This window comes from Crocodylus porosus, unplaced genomic scaffold (assembly GCF_001723895.1).
Source record: "Crocodylus porosus isolate Cpor-Errol unplaced genomic scaffold, CroPor_comp1, whole genome shotgun sequence".
NCBI classification, from domain to species: domain Eukaryota; kingdom Metazoa; phylum Chordata; order Crocodylia; family Crocodylidae; genus Crocodylus; species Crocodylus porosus.
In genome coordinates this window covers 4,722,444-4,737,638 of record NW_017728944.1, presented here as the reverse complement: position 1 = coordinate 4,737,638, position 15,195 = coordinate 4,722,444, and the positions used below count along the sequence as shown (strand labels likewise).

Genomic DNA, 15,195 nt, shown 5'->3' with positions numbered 1-15,195 from the left:
CTACCCTGGTCAGTCTTTGAAACAATTCACCTGCTGTTGCCCTGATCTGGAACCCAGTTCTCTAGGGATGTGCGGTGCACTGATGGTGCGTAGCTCGGCACTGCTCCAGTCTGGCACTTGGAGAGCAATAGGCAAATGACATGATTTGGAAGGGCGTCCTGCCATTAGCTACCTGCTGGTTGTCTGGGGCATGAGCTGGCTGTGCTAGCAGAGCTGGGGTAGTCAGGTGATTTCTGCACATCTTGCTAATATTGTCTTGGTTGTTGGGGTGGGGGGAGAAAAAGCACTATATATCTATAGCTTTCTAATATAGATATCTGTATATATAGATATATATGCATAGATATCTGTATATATAGATACAGAAGTATCTATCTATCTATAGATAGCTAGCTAGCTATATTTTAAAAGAAATTATCTTGCTGAAGCTCTGGAGATTTGGGTGACGTTTGATCCTTTTAAAAATAAAAATAAATTAAAATCTAATTCTCAAGTTTAGCCATTTCAAGGAAAGGCAGGAAAGGGAAATGTGTGGGTTATTTTTTGTAGAAAGGAAAAAAATAAAAAATATATAATTTAACAGGAAAATGGAGAGACTTTTTTGATATTTTTTCTTTAAAAAAAAAGAAAAGAAGAGAGAACCTTTTATGTGGAAATGAATTATTTTAGATGCCTATTTTTAAGTGTTACAGCCTGATGCAGACTAGCATATGGCACCGATAAAGTATTGTCTATGATTTGGGGTGAGTCTTTGTGTTTTCAATAAAAGCCCTGTACAAGGACAGGAATTGTTTGTGTTGTTTCTGAGAACCAGATCACTGCCCACCTTGTGGCAGAGAGTGCCACAGCCAGAGAGCTCAGCCGCAAAGGACCGGGTGGGGGAAGTGTCCTGTGTTTAATATAATAAGATTCACTGGTTGGCAGAGCTGGCTTGTCTAGATTGGGTTCAAACTGATGGGGAGGAACTAACTGAAGAAGGAAGGACTTTGGAGTGGAAGCATAAAACCAAAGAGCTTGCTATTCTAAAGGAAGGTCAGCAGCCCAATGTGGAGTTCATGAAAACAAACTCCAGGAGTGGAGAGTTAGGGCCTTGCGGGGAAGATGATTTGAGGGATAGAGGAGTGTTGATGCTTTGGTAGGTCTTGAGAGACTGTATTAAGTATGTGAGAGCAAACAACCCCATGAAAAGGACACATCAGAAGCGGAGAAAGGGACCATTATAACTCCTCCAGGAGCCCCTCAGTGACCCAGCAATTGGAAAGCAACCATGAGGAAAGCAGGGCACCATCCTGCCAGTGAGTAGGAGAGAGCCACACAAGCAGGCAGCCTGGGCTCAGAGCATTTCAGTTAGCAAAGACTCCCACAGGCAGTAGTGGAACAATGAAGGGAAGTCTGGGCCTGTTACTCAAGGGGAGAGGACAAATGACAGAATTCAACAGAAGAGGCTGCAGTGCTTAAAGGCCTCCTCTGCTTCAACCTTCCCCAGAAAGGTGAATAGTGACCTAATGATTTAATTAAATTAACTTTAACAAGGAGATACTAGTGCAGGCTAGAAGACAGAAAGAGCAGCTTAGAGGACAGTTAGATGGATCTGTTCAGATCAGCAAGGCCCAATGAAACTCCCCCTGGAGTGGTCCAAGGAGCCAAAGCCATCTCTGAATCACTGGTGATCATCTCAGAACAGCAGAAGTCTCAAGGGGTCAAATATGGCACCTATCCTCAGAGAATGAGAAAAGGAGGACCCAGAGAATTCAGCCCCAGCTTCAATCCTTGGAAAGATTCTGGAACATATTAAGCGATAAGTTTGTAAGTACTTAAAAGAGAATGAAGTGATTAAAAAACCAGCCAGCATGGATTTGCTAAACAGACCATGACAAAGCCATCTAATACCGTTCTCTAGGGGGTAAACTTGCTAGTGGACACGGGAAGCAGTGGATGTGATGTACTTGGACTTAAGTAAGGTGTTTGATGCTGTCCAAAATGACAGTTTCACAAACCAGCTTAGGGAGTCTGGTTCAGACATAACCATTAGTGCAGCTACTGCACAAATGGCTGAAAAAATCAGTCTCATGGAGCAGCAATGGCTCAGCTGAGAGGCACCCCCAGAGGTGTTGCATAGGAGGTCTTACCAGGGCCCAGTTTGAGCCACTATTTTCATTCTGAGCTGTGTTGGCACGAGTGCCAGATGCAAGATGAAGCAGGTAATAAATCCAGTCCTTTCAGTGCTCGGGAGGCTTCAGATGGAGTGCTGCCTCCTCCTTGCTACATTTTTTCAACTGTAGACAAGCTGGAGAGTCTGGAGGAGAACAGTGACAATGAACAGAGGGGTAGAAATGTGACTGAGGCGGCCACGGCCTGGGCGGGCTCCTTTCAGAAAGGACTGAGAGGGGTGGGGGGAACAAGTTTTCTGATACTAAACGGTCATTACAAAGGGGACCAACTGTTCTCCAAGGCGCCTGCAGGAAGGGTGAAAACAAATCAATTTACTTTGCAGCCAAGGAGGTTTAGGGTGGTTAGGAAAGGAACCCACTGAGCCGCTTACCCTGGAGAAGTGCTGAACCACGCCAAGCAGAGAGTCTGGACTCTCCATCCCAAGACCCTGGCAGCCCAATACGTGGCACGGGCTGATCCTGGTACCCTTGACACTGCCTTACAGCAGAGGGATAGCCCCTTCCTACCCTTTCTTTTCCCCTTGTGTATGCCTGTCTCTAGGCAGGGTTTCACAGGGTGCATCCCTGGATACATTTAAAAGGCAGTGGGTGCTAGCCGGACTTCTCTGCTCCGTGGCCTCTCCTGGCACCCTCACCATCCACCTCCAACCTGCGGTCCTCGTCCTGTTTGAGCCCGTGGACTTAAACCGGGCGTTTTGTGGCCTCCCCCGGGGGGCTAGGGCTTGCCCTCCTCGTGCAGCAGAGGCCCGTCCTCCTGTGAGCCCATGGCGCAGGGCTGCGGCGAGGCCAGGCAGGAGCACAGCTCCGGCCCAGGCCCAGGCCCAGGCCTTGCCAGGGCACAGTGCCAGCTGCCCCCTCGGCCGCTCCTGCTGGTCCCGGTGCCCTGGCGAGGTGGGGGGCGGCTCGCTGGTTTCGCTGCCCGGCCCCCACCCCGCTCAGCCCGGGGGCTGGTGCCCATCCCACGGGGGCAGGGGCTGGCCCCGCCGGCCTAGGCCCCGCTGGGGGGGATGCCCACGTGGGAGAAGAAGCCCTGCTGCGATGAGCGGCACGGCCCCTTTAAGAGCAGCGACGGACGTCACCGCCTCGTCTTGTGGCGTTATTCCTACCGGAAGCGGCGCGTCCGGGAGTGGGGCGGCCCCGCGCGGGACAGCGAGCCGCGGCCCCGCTCCGCTGCCTCCCTCCCGGGGCCCCCCCCCGGCCGGCCGGGCTGGGGGCGGCCACACGTGGGAGCTGGGCGGATCGCGTGGGGCTGCGGGTTGTCCCGGTCCCCCGATCAGCCCTGTCTCCACAGGCCCCGTGATGCTCCTCCTGCTCCTCGCCGCCCTCCTGGGCGCTGGGCTGCTCCTGCTGCTCCGGGCCCGCGGGGGGCCTGGCAGGGCAGCAGGACGGAGCCAGCGCTGGAGGCTCCTGCTGGGGCACAGCCTGGTGCTCGGGGGCCTGGGCTGGGCCATGAGCAGGCAGCGCCGGCGCCTGGAGAACCAGACCAAGGACGTGTGGCAGAGCCAGGAGCGGTGCCTGCTGCGGCTGCTGAAGGAAGCCGGGGACGTGGAGCCAGGTGCCTGGCTAGAGGGACACCCGTGGGATGCCCCGCTGCAGCCTTGCCCAGCTGTGGTTAGGCCAGGATCCGGGGGGCCAAGCCCCGGGGCCGTGAGCAGGCTTGCAGCTTCCGCTGCCTCCTCCTGCAGGCCCCTGGCCACTACCCGCAGGCCCGGTGCCATGCCCCAGTTCAGCCTGTGGCAGGGAGCAGCACCTGCAAGGCTGTTCAGGCCTTGCCTGCCGTCTGCCAGGCTGCAGGGCTGGAATACAGGGCCCTTTGCTACTTCCAGTATCCACTTCCAGGTGCTGCTCAGCACTAGTTGGCAGCCCTGCCAGGGTAGCCTAGGCCTGCTTTACTCTGGGGAGGACCGTTGGGTCACAAGGGAGCAACCTGGAAGGGTGGAGCCTGGCTCTGATCCTGTGTCCTTCTCTCCTACAGACTCTAACACCTTCCGGGAGCATCACCCCTTGAAACCAGGCAGGCTTGATAAGGATGGGAGCCACCAGCCCACCCTGCGCCCTGCCAGCCTGCCTGGCCCATGGACTCTGCTCCAGAGCTGCTGGGCCTTGGATGCCCCACTGCAGGTAGTATAGGGCTGGGTATGGTGGATTGAGGCTCGCCCCTCCCTTCCTCTGGAGAGAGCTCTCCAGGGCCCTGCTGGGAACCAAGGGAGTGATGGATAAACATGTCGTGGTGGGAGCCCTGGGCTGCTGGGCTTGCCCCTTCCCCTCTCCTTGATGGAGCCAGAGGGGCACAGAGGCTGGTCCCTCCCCAGCATTAGAGCCTGGGGACACTGGGGAGCCCCACAGCCCAAGCAGCTGTTGGGGAGATCTGGGGCCTGAGCTGCTACCCTGGAAATGGGTTGTCTTGTGGTATCTAGCTGTTACCCTAGGAGGAACACAGGCTGTTACCCAGGGGGTTGGGATTGGCTGATGTCTCCCTGCCTGGGTCTTTATCTCATCCATTTCTCTCTCTCTCTGTGCAGGGGACCATGTTGTACCTAGACATCCTCAGCAAAGCATACCCAGGCGCACTGACCCTGCAGGCCACTGCCGTCTTCTCCTGGGCCCCAGGCTGCCCATGCCCTGCCACAGCCTGCCCCCTGCCCACGCTGTACTGTACCCCAGCAGGGATGGGTGGGGATGCTGTGCCCTCACGCAGCTCAGCCCTGTACGTGCAGCTGCTGTTTGCCCTGCAGGAGCGGGCACTGCGAGTACTAAAGGCTGGGTTGGCCTCGGAGCTTCATGATGCCTTGGCCATCCTGCACACCAACTGGGAGGGTCTGGCACAGGACCTAGCCTCAGGATGGCTGAGCCCACAGCTGAAACTACCTGAGGGGACTCGGTACCAGCTGGATGGCCTCCTGTCTCCCAACCCGGTGCGGGCGGCAGAGCTGAGGGCTGAGTGCTCTAGGGGTTTTGACGGCATTGCCCAGCGCCTGTGGCCACAGCTGCAGGCAGTGGTGGTGGGAGAGTCTGGCAGTGAGCAGCTCTATGGAGACACCCTGCGGGAGCAGGACTGCAAGGGCATCCCCTTCTACTCCCCCTTCTATGTGGCAGCAGGAGGTAAGGGCACTAAGCAGGCTTGGGCCATATCCCGGGTGGATAGGTGACCCTGGTGAGCCTTTGGCCTCTCTCTGATTGGCATGTGGGCTGGGGAGGGGGCCCTAAAATGCATCCATCCCACTGCATTGCCCTGTAGGCTTGCCCCCTTCTGCCCTAAAATGCTGTGGTGTGGTTGTTAGCAGTTCCTGTGCCCTTCCCCAGAAATGGCTGCATTGTAGTGCTGGGTGAGGGGTCTTCGTAGCAACAGCCCAGATACCTGACTCCAAAGGTAGCTGCCTCACTATAAACAGCACTCGTGCTGCAGCCCAGTGATCAGAGTGACCCTGGGGTGTGTCTGCAGCGCTGGGGAAGGCATGAAGCCCCTCCTCTGACCTGTTGTGTCTCCTGTCCAGCTCTGCTTGGAGTGAACCTGTGGCCAGAGGAATCTGATTGCCGCTACCTGCTGTGCCCAGGCTGGGCATTCTGTGAGTTCCTCCCAGCAGGGGCTCACAGGGAGGAACCACTGGAGACAGTGCTGCTGGGGGACGTATGGGAAGGCCAGGAGTATGAGCTGGTGCTCAGCGCCCACCCTGGGCAGTACAGGTGCCCCTCCCCCTACCAAGCTACTTGACAATCCCAAGGGAGAAGGACCTTGACTACAATCTTCCCAACCCCAGGGACCCCCAGCATCTATTGCAACCCCTCATAACCCCAAAGCATTCCCAGCATCTGGCCTACTGGTCCCAGGCCCTGTGCCTTGTGGCTGTGAGTCTCTGGCATGGGGTCTGGCACAGAGGATTCTGGCCCAGGCTCACGTCTGTCTGTCCTGTTTTTGTCCCTATAGGTGCTGTGTTGGGGAGGTGCTGAAGGTGACTGGATTCTATCACCAGTGTCCTGTGGTGGAACCTGTGCGCAGGTAAGTAACATCTCGAAACTCCCCACCTCTGGCTTGGATTTGCTGCCCCTCCCCAACTGGGGAAGCCTGGGCTGCCTCCTGGTGAATGTAGGGTATTGAACGGGAACCACAGGAGAGGGGGCTCCTGCAGCGGTGGAGCAGTGCACAGGAGAAAGGGGCAAGCTGGGTGGAAAGTCCGGGGACTGCCCTTTGCTGTGCTCTGAGGACAGGTAGGTTGGTGTATGTCAGGGTTATTCTTCCCTCACAGGCTGGGTTGCTGTGCAAGGGTGGTTGTGCCCCTCTTGGGGCTGTGCTATTCCCCCAGCCCTTGCACCCAACCCACTGCCTTCTCCTCCCCAGACTGAGCCAGACCCTGAGCGTGCGGGGAGAGAGCATCCCCGAGGAGCACTTCTGCCACACCCTGCGCCGTGCTGTGGGGATGTGGCCAGGAGCTAAACTGGTCGACTACATCTGTGCAGAGAGCAGCCTGCTGGGTAAGCATTGCCCATGGTAACCCAAGAGAGGCTGGGCTCTTCTGTGTCAGTCCCACAAAGCCTGCTAAATGTCCTGGGTCTCTCCTTTCCACCTTGCTGGACTCAGCCCCTGTAAATGCCCTTGGATTTTCCTGTCCCTGTCTGTGGCCTTTTTTCTGTTGGCCATGTTATCCATCCTGTGTCAGTCCTCACCTGCGCTTCTTGATGCTGCCTTGCTGGCCCCTTTTTGGGTGGGAGAGGCAATGCCTGTGGGCAAAAAGACTGTCATCCTGGTGATGTGCCCAGACCTATGTCTGGCACTAGCTCTGGCCTGCCAGAGTGGCCTGGCTAGGGTATAAGAGACTCACTGGATTCCCTGGGCATGGGGTCAGCCCCTTTAATCCAGATCCCAAGTTCTTCCCCAAGCCATGGGGGTTACTGAGCCATGTTGAGGCAGACCCAGGGAGCGGCTCCTGAATATGTACTTGAGCAAGGTGCTAACAGTAGGAGCCAGCTGTGTGGCCCAGGGGGTCACTTGTGGGCCCCCCAAGTGGGACTTTGTGGGGCAGGTGGATCTTAGCTCCCTGAAGACCTTGCTTTCTCTGAGTTCCCAGTGTAGAGAAAACTCCTCAAGGGCTGGGCTGGTCTAGAGCCCCCAGCCATTTCCCCTGCCCCTGTCCAGAGTGCTTTTAACATCTCTGTGCTTTCCCCCCATCCCAGGTGCCACCTCTGGAACCTCTGCCCCCCATTACCAGGTGTTCATGGAGCTCTGTGGCCTGCGGGATCTGACAGAGGGACAGCGCTATAAGGTGTGGGGGCAGGGCAGGAATAAACTGGGCAGAGACCTGTGCCGAGGGCTGTAGCCAGTGGTGGGCACAGTTCTGTTGGATGGAGGTGTCTGTCTGCTTGGTGTCTGGCACTGAGGCAGCTCCTGCTTGGCCCCAGGTGCCTTGGGGAAGCCTATGATCTCCCAGTGAAATGGGTTGTTGTGGCCACAGGATGGCAGCACTAGTCTGACTGGTCATCCCTGTGCCTAGCTTGGCCCATGCTGCAGCTCTGACTAGCACAGAGCATCTTGGCCTCCTTCTGCCTATGCCCCTGTGGGAGTTCTTTCTGGGCCGTGGGGGCTGAGCTTGGGAAGGGGACCCTACTCCTTCCTCTGCTCCCTGGGGCTGTCTGCAGGGCACAGCCTGTTGGCATTTCCACTAAATGCTGGGGGAGCATTTGCTCACTTGAGGGGAGATGAGGCCTGTGAAGGCAGGTGTGCTGTGAGGTGGAGGTGGGAGGAGAGGAAGGGGCACTCTCTCCTCCTTTGGTAGGGCTTGGAGCATTTGGGGCAATGGAAGAGCCAGGCAGCATGCTTGGCCAGTGGGAGTTCCCCTTAGTAGATCTGGCTGAGGCTGGGCACTCAGCAGGATCCCAGAGCTTTGCTAGGGAAGTGAAACCCTCCACAGTGGAAGTGGATGATAGCTGGTCCCTTCTAGTGTAATGCATGAGCCATCCAGAGACTCGGAGCAGCCTTTTGGGGGCCACGTTCTCCCAGGGCTGCAGGGTACCCACTCTGTAGCAGCTTGATCTAGCTTCTGTGGGAGAGGGAAGCAGGCTGGCTGAGCCCCAGGCTGTGCTGGCTATCCCTGCATGAAGGAGATTGAGTTTTGGCACATGAATGACAAGGATGCCCTAAATGGACCCCTTAGCACCTGTTCCCAGCTGCTGAACTCTCTATGTGTGCACTTGTGGATAGAAAACTGGCTGGAGCATTGGACTCAGAGGGTAGTAATCGATGGCTTGAAGACTAGTTGGCAGTTGGTATCAAGTCTCTCACCCCGTTCTCATTAAAAAACTGGGGGACTGTGGTGTTGACACCTACACAGTCAAATGGGTCGCTAACTGGCTGGAGGGCCACACCCAGAGTGGTGTTGGATGGGTCATTCTTGACCTGGAGGGATGTGGGCAGTGGGGCCCCCCAGGGCTCGGTCCTCGGGCCTGCGCTGTTCAACATCTTCATCAGCGACTTGGACAAGGGGGTAAAAAAAACACCCTGTTCAAATTTGCTGATGACACAAACATGTGGGGGGATGTGGGCATGCTAGAAGGGAGGAATAGGCTACAATTGGACCTAGATGGGTTACAGGGGTGGGCAGATGGGAATAGGATGAGATTCAGCGCTAACAAGTGCAAGGTGCTGCACCTGGGGAGGAAGAACCAGCACCATACCTACAGGCTGGGGAACTCCCTTCTCGTCAGTGCAGAGGCAGAAAAGGATTTTGGAGTTGTCCTTGATGCTAAGATGAACATGGGCTGGCAGTGTGGGGATCCAGTCAGGAAGCCCAGCCGTACCTTGTCATGCCTCCACAGATGCATCTCAAGCAGATCCAAGGAGGTGATCCTCCCCCTCTATGCGGCACTGGTCAGGCCGCAGCCGGAGTACTGCATCCAGTTTTGGGCGCCGCAGTTCAGGAGGGATGTGGACAACATGGAGAGGGTCCAGAGGAGGGCCACTTGCATGATCGGGGGCAGCAGGGCAGGCCCTACGAGGAGAGGCTACGGGACCTGAACCTGCTCAGCCTCCACAAGAGAAGGCTGAGGGGGGATCTAGTGGCCTGTTACAAACTAGTCAGAGGGGACCAGCAGGCATTGAGGGAGTCGCTGTTCCCCCGAGCACTACCAGGAGTGACTAGAAATAACGGTCACAAGCTGGCAGAGGGTAAATTCAGACTAGACATCAGGAGGCGCTACTTCCCTGTCAGGGCGGCTAGGATCTGGAACCAACTTCCAAGAGAAGTGGTGCTGGCTCCTACCCTTGGGGGTCTTTAAAAGGAGGCTGGATAATCACCTTGCTGGGGTCATTTGACCCTAGTACTCTTTTCCATGGCAGGGGGTCGGACTTGATGATCTGCTCAGGTCCCTTCCAACCCTACTAACTATGAAACTAAGTGCAGTACCCCAGGGGTCAGTCTTGGGGCCGGTTTTGTTCAATGTCTTCATCAGCTACTTGGAAGTCATTGGGAGTACACCTTCAGCAAGCTTGCAGATGACACCAAGGTGGAGAGGGAGTAGATACACTGCAGGGTAGGGCTAGGATTCAGAGTGACCTAGACAAATTGGAGGATTGGGCCAAAAGAGATCTCGTGAGGTTCAACGAGAACAAGTGCAGAGTCCCTGCACTTAGGACAGAACAATCCCCTGCACTGGTATAGGCTGGGGATTGACTGGATGGGCAGCAGCTCTGCAGAAAAGGACTTTAGGATTACAGTGGACAATAAGCTGAATACCAGCCAGTAGTGTGCCCTTGTTGCCAAGAAGGCTAATGGCATACTGGGCTGCATTGGTAGGTGTGTTGTCTGTAGGTCCAGGGAGGTGATTATTTCCCTCTCTTCAGCACTGGTGAGGCCACATCTGGAGTACTGAATTCAGTTTTGCACCCCCTCCCCTACAGAAAGGATGTGGACAAATTGGAGAGAGTCCAGTAGAGGGCAGCAAAAATGTTTTGGAGGCTGGAGGACATTACTTATGAGGAGAGACTATGGGAACTGGGCTTATTTAGTCTAAAGCAGAAGAGAAAGAGGTGATTTAATAGCAGCCTTCAACTGCCTGAAGGGGTGTTCAGAAGAGGAGGGAGCTAGACTGTTCTCAGTGGTGGCAGATGACAGACAAAGAGCAGTGGTCTCAAGTTACAGCAAGAGAAGTTTTAGGTTAGATATTAGGAAGAATTTTCTCACTGGGAGGGTAGTAAAACACTGGAACAGGCTACCCAGAGAGGTGGTGGAATCTCTATCCTTGGAGGTTTTTAAGACTCTGCTTGACATAGTTTTGGCTGGGATTATCTAGTTGGGGCTGGTTCTGCTTTGAGCAGGGGGTTGGACTAGATGGCCTCCCTCTTCCCACCTGCTAAGAGCCACATGTGACCCCTGGCATCCTAGAGCTTCACATCCATGCTGAGTACCCACCTTTCTCTTCTCTCTGCAGCTGGACCAGTGTCTCCAGGAGGATTTCCCCATCTACAAATCCTTCCGCTTCAAGGGCAGCATTGGGCCACTGCGCCTGCATCTGGTGGCTGCCGGGGCCTTTGCAGAGCTGCGGGGAGTCATGGGTGCCCCAGCCCCCATGGCCAGAGTCCTGCGGGAGAGGCATCTGCTTGACTTCATCCAGAGCAGAATCATCTCCTGAGGCAGCTCCTGAGGAGCCCAGCCATTCTTGGGCACCTTGCCATAGCTTTCCTAGCACCCATGCTCGCTTGCCACTGCAATGGTGCAGAGGAAGGAACGCTGGTGTGGGGCACAGGCAAGGGCTGTGTTCCAGAGTGAGGAGGGCAGGAGGCTGCAGTGTCTAGAATAGGAGAAGTGGGCGCTGTTTCTCCCCATGCTGCTGCTGAGAGGGGTGTATGGGGCCAGGGAACTGGTGTCTCCAGCAGGTTAGCCTTTGCACCACAGAGCCTGGGTGGGTGAACAGGCAGCTCCTGCCTGCAGCACAAGTGTGTTAGGGGCAGTGGAGGTGTGGCCCGATCTGGCCCCTTGGGTGAGCTCTGCCCAGAAGCACCAGCCTGCCCAGCTTGGGCACTGCCAAGTACAAGTGTCTCAAGGTCCAGCTTGGACACTGAAGCTTGGTGAGGCAGCTCTGCCAGCTATGGATGGCATCTGTCCAGCTCACCCACTGGGGGGCACCAGCAGCCAGTTCAGCTCCCTGGTGCTTAGCACTGAGCTGGGCCCCCATGCAGAAGGTTATCTCAGGAGAGGCTGCTCCTTCCTGGAGTCAGTCCCTCTCCAGACATTTCACATTTGGGGGAACTGAGGCATGTGGCTAAGGGCTTTGCCTGTGGTTGGTCAGGAAGCCTGAGGCAGAGTCAGGATCTGACCTCAGCTTTCCATCTGCCCAGCCTAGAACCTGACCCCTCCCTCTCTGGCTGGCTGGGCTGGGCTGGCTGTGGGGGAGCTGCTGCCTGGAAAGGGATTAAGGCTGAGGAAGAGAGAACTGCTCTGGTCCTGCTGGGCTCTGCTCTCACTCTCTGGTTTTGTACTTTAATACCTCCAAACTCTTCCCCCTCCCCCCATGTTTTGCTTGTGCCTTTTGCTCAGTCCTGCTCTTGTAGCCCTTGAGTGCAGCACCCCAGGGGCAAGGTACAGTCGCTGCAGAAGAGTGACCAGCAGGGAGGTGAGATAGTGGTAAAGCCTTTGGACTAGTCCTCCTCATTTAGGAGAAAAGTACCCATTGGCTTCATTGTCCTCACAGTCCAGACAGGCCCTTGGCTTTGTATACATAGGCCCAACAGCTCTCTGCCCAGAGAATGCACTTGATCTACCTGGCTTGGAGAAGCTGATACCATGGTGTGTGCAGGGCAGCAATGGGTGGCACCTCTACTTCCAGCATATCTTCTCTGCTATGGGGGGGCCCTATGCTCTGCTGGGAACCTTGCTCCACAGGGTCAGCTCTGCATAGGGGCAGCTGGCCCAACTTCCTTTGGGATCTGAACTGGTCTGTGAAGCATGGGGGCTGGAGGTTGCAGGGCTGTGGGTACCAGCTGCTGTGTGCCTTGCCCATAAGCCCTGCTCCAGCAGGGGCTGCTTTTAACGTTGAAAAAATAGAAGCACAATAAAGACGGATTATGTCTGACAACATCACTGCGTGCAGGGCTATGCTCCCCGATTTGAGGGTTTTTTTTTAATTCCCATTAAGAGATTTCATTGAAGCTTGGATTAAAAAGCCCACAGGGCTGTTCCACCCATTGCCGTTGCCGCAGAGGAAGACCACGCCATGAATATTTAACCAGCTCCCCTCTGCCTGGGGGGCTCTGGGACTGTATTGCTGCTGAGAGGCAAAGGAACTGGGCCTTTCCAGTAGCTTGTGATGCTTCAGGCCAGCGGGCTTCTGAGCTGTGGCACAGAGGGAACCTGCTGGGTACGCAGCTGTTTGCAGGGTTGGGAAGAGGGAGACGGGGGCTTGAGGTTTTGTCTCCAAAAGAAGCATGCACAAAAGGCCTCCCCTGCCATGCTGCCTAAGCCACTCCATCAGGCATAGCAAGCACATGGGGAAAACAACCCATTTTCCAGCTCCTGCCCACCCCTGAGCCCTGGTTGGAAGGAAAGTATGAAGCAAGATTCGGAGGGGTGGGGGTGGAGGGAGGAAGAGAATGTCTTTCATGTGTGTGCCCCCCAGAGCGCTCGGGCTGGGAGGGAGCGGGGCTTGGGTTTCTGCTCCAAGCTGGAAGGTCTGTGCACATTCCAGCTTCTATTGAGCTTTCTCTGTCCCCAGCTGTGCATGATACATGTGGCTTAGTTTAAAGGCCTTTGAATGGTTGCTGGGTAAATATTTGGATTCTGAAGGTGGGCTCTGGAAGAAGACTGTGCACACTAACCCCTTAGGAGCTGCTGGGCCTGAAGGATGGGACTAGCTGGAGTGAGCTGCATGTGAGAGCTTGGGTCTTGTTGGACTGCTCAGGGAATTATTTAATGGGTCCTGCAGGTCCCAGCAAATGCAGTGTCTGCAGGATGCTTTCCTAGTGCTGCAGGCATAGATTTCTGTAACTCCCCCTGGCAGATTTGCAGTGGGTGGGGTGCACCCAGCCCCGATCCCAAGCCTCCTCTGACTTAGTCCAAACCCGCTGCCAGTAAGGTTTAGCACTAGGAGACTGAGGGCCAAGGCCAGGCCCTTGCTGCCCTGGAATGTGAGCATCAGAGCAATCTCATGCTGGCTCATGGGGTTGGGGCCCTGCAGGCTTCAGCCCTGAGACAGAGCCTGGGCCTAGGCACATTTCCTGTGGTCAGCAGTATGGGAGGCAGCTGGTGGGCCAGAGCTGGAAGGCCTGTCTGCACTGGGCTTTATCTTAAATCCACAGGGGCAGTTAGCGAGGAGAGATTTAAGGGAAAGTGTGCAAGGAGAGCTCTGGCAAGGTTCCTGAACATGCACAGACAATATGTGCACAGGCCTTACACAAGCACCAGCCTTGTTGGGGTCTTTCTGCTGTGCCCGGCTGTGCTGTTCAGTGTCCTCCAAGCCAAAGTCCTAGTTTGTTGCGGATGGTCATAGAACGTCCCACACAGCCCTGTAGTGTCCCTTGCGGCCTGGCTCCTCCATTCTCTCAGCTGGAGTGTGCTGGCAGCTTCCTGCTGCCAAAGTCTATGCAAGTCAGAGCTGCCAGGCCTCTGACTCCTGGGTCGTTCGCTTGTCCATGAGTGGGGATGTTTGTGTGTCTGAGCTGGCATGGACTCTCTGTCCCCTACCATTCCACATGCATGCAGAACTGGGAGGTGCTCGACTTTACCTCCAATCTGGTGCTTTCCTCCATGTGTGCTCTGCAGCCGCTGTGCCTGTTGGATGCTGGGGCTCATGCTCATTTGATTCCTGGGTGCACCTGTGTGCTGTATGGCCTGGTAGGTTATCCCAGCACTGCCGTGTGTCCCCCACCTTCTTTTCCTGTGAGGCTCTCCTGGCTGTGCTGCCAATTATAAAGTGGTGGGGCTCTGCTCAGATTTTATGATCTCATTAGTCCTCCCTCCACAGAACTGCCTGTCATGCAATCAATGGAGAATCACAGATTGCAGCATTTTAGGCCTAATGCTGGGGCTGCCATAACTGCTCACATGGGGCAATTAGCTGATGCTGCCAGGACAGAGAGTGCTGCTTTTAAGTGCCTGGTATGTGCCTAAAGTGCTGCCCAGAGATGCCAGCTGAGGTCCGGCTCCTGCATTTGCTTATGTCCTGCCCAAGATGGAGGCCCCACCAGGCTGAGCACTGCCCAGAAGACATACTCTGGGGGTTAGCTCCAATGCAAAGACCTCACAGCCTGAATCAATAGTTCTCAACCTTGTGGGACTTGAGGCACCCCTCCCTGCCTTCTGGGAATTGAGTGGCACCTGGGTCCCAAAGCTAATTTTTTATTACCACGTTTACCTCCTTGTGGGGCAGGTATCCAAGCAGGGACAAACCTGAGCCTGCACCTGGGATCTCTTGAGCATATATTGACAACCTTTCATAGAGGCAGGACGGTGGCTGCTGTGGTTCCCCTGCTTTAGGGTGTTAGGTTTGGGACTGCCTGGCTGCTGTGCTGCTGAGGCAAGATCCCCGGGCCTCTCCAGCACCTTGTGAAGTTTCAGGCCGTGGGCTCCTGAGCTGTGGCACGGAGGGAGCCTGCTGGGCACGCTGCTGTTTGCAAGGTTGAGGAGAAGGAGGCCCGAAGTGCAAGGCTTTGTCTCCAAAAGAAACGTGCGCACGTGTGTCAGGGCTGACAGCAGTCTTACTTAGGGCTTAGATTATGGGTCCTACGGGCTGGTTTGGACAGGGCAGTTCCGGCCTCAGGCTGGGCGTTGGACCGGACCTCTGGAGATCCCTTCCAGCCCTACGTCTCGGTGGGGCCTGCTACCTCTTCCAACACAAGGGGGAGAGGAACCAGCTCCGGAGCTGTTACCCGTTGCCTTTGGAGCCGGGTGACTCCTCACAGAGCCGGGCTAGTGGTTTTTTGCCACGAGACGACGCCTCGGTGGGGCCGGGCTCCGTTTCTTGTGGAGGGGGCCATCCTGTCCCCCAGGCCTGCGCTTCTCCCCCTCACGCCTGGCCCCCGTGTCGTGGGGGCGCCCTTCCC

At 55.9% G+C, this 15,195-nt stretch overlaps 1 protein-coding gene across 2 annotated transcripts in view; it reads left to right on the top strand.

Annotated features, from left to right (window-relative positions):
• Positions 1–3,289: 3,289 nt before the first annotated feature.
• Positions 3,290–15,195, top strand: part of GHDC (GH3 domain containing) — a 47,881-nt gene continuing 35,975 nt past the window's right edge. For both annotated transcript variants that reach the window (XM_019550427.1, XM_019550425.1), the window contains exons 1-7: positions 3,290–3,726; positions 4,147–4,292; positions 4,694–5,273; positions 5,666–5,855; positions 6,097–6,168; positions 6,508–6,641; positions 7,341–7,429. In XM_019550427.1, the coding sequence (XP_019405972.1) occupies positions 3,471–3,726; positions 4,147–4,292; positions 4,694–5,273; positions 5,666–5,855; positions 6,097–6,168; positions 6,508–6,641; positions 7,341–7,429 (1,467 nt within the window). In that variant the 5' untranslated portion in view covers positions 3,290–3,470. The remainder of the gene's footprint in view (positions 3,727–4,146; positions 4,293–4,693; positions 5,274–5,665; positions 5,856–6,096; positions 6,169–6,507; positions 6,642–7,340; positions 7,430–15,195) is intronic.